The sequence below is a fragment of the Tupaia chinensis genome, unplaced genomic scaffold (genome assembly GCF_000334495.1).
Source record: "Tupaia chinensis unplaced genomic scaffold, TupChi_1.0 Scaffold000201_1, whole genome shotgun sequence".
Taxonomy (NCBI): Eukaryota; Metazoa; Chordata; class Mammalia; order Scandentia; family Tupaiidae; genus Tupaia; species Tupaia belangeri.
In genome coordinates, this window is record NW_006159676.1 from 1,196,076 (window position 1) to 1,196,725 (window position 650).

Here is a 650-nt window from a genome sequence, read left to right on the forward strand (position 1 = left end):
GTTTTTTTTTATTTTTTTTTTTTTTTTTTTTTTTTTGTTTTTTTTTTTTTTTTTTTTTTTTTTTTTTTTTTTTTTTTTTTTTTTTTTTGCCACAGAGTATGTACACTCGCTAGAGATAGAGAGACAGAGAGACAGAGAAATAGAAAGCAAGAAGTCTCCCCCACCCAGGATGGCCGCGCCGCAGTCCTTTCTCCATTCTCCTCTTGCAACCTTGGGCATATCTGCACACGCGCCCAGCGTGAGTTTAAGCCACCGGGTCCGGGACTCAAACTGTGGTCCACTACATGGGAGTCCAATGATGTAACCATAATGCCAACTGCTGGCCCCTGGCCTCTAAGTTTTACAGTGTAAAGTGGCCAGGGGATAGGGCGATTAGGAGAGGGTGCCCGGGACTGACGCTCAGATGCCAGATGCCCCAGGCAGGGTTGGTCTTTAGATGCATTTGGGGGGGTCCCCCATCCTGTCCACCTTCTCCCTGCAGGACTTGGAGACCCGCAACGCGGAGCTGGAGCACCAGCTGCGCGCGACGGAGCGCAGCCTGGAGGAGGCGCGGGCAGAGCGCGAGCGCGCGCGGGCCGAGGTGGGCCGGGCGGCGCAGCTGCTGGACGTTCGGCTGTTCGAGCTCAGCGAGCTCCGGGAGGGCCTGGCTC

At 53.8% G+C, this 650-nt stretch overlaps 1 protein-coding gene across 1 annotated transcript in view; it reads left to right on the forward strand.

The window, feature by feature from the left end:
- Positions 1–650, forward strand: part of HOMER3 (homer scaffold protein 3) — a 17,443-nt gene that overhangs the window by 15,799 nt on the left and 994 nt on the right. The window contains exon 10 of the mRNA XM_006147158.3: positions 482–646. Coding sequence (XP_006147220.1) covers positions 482–646 — 165 coding nt within the window. The remainder of the gene's footprint in view (positions 1–481; positions 647–650) is intronic.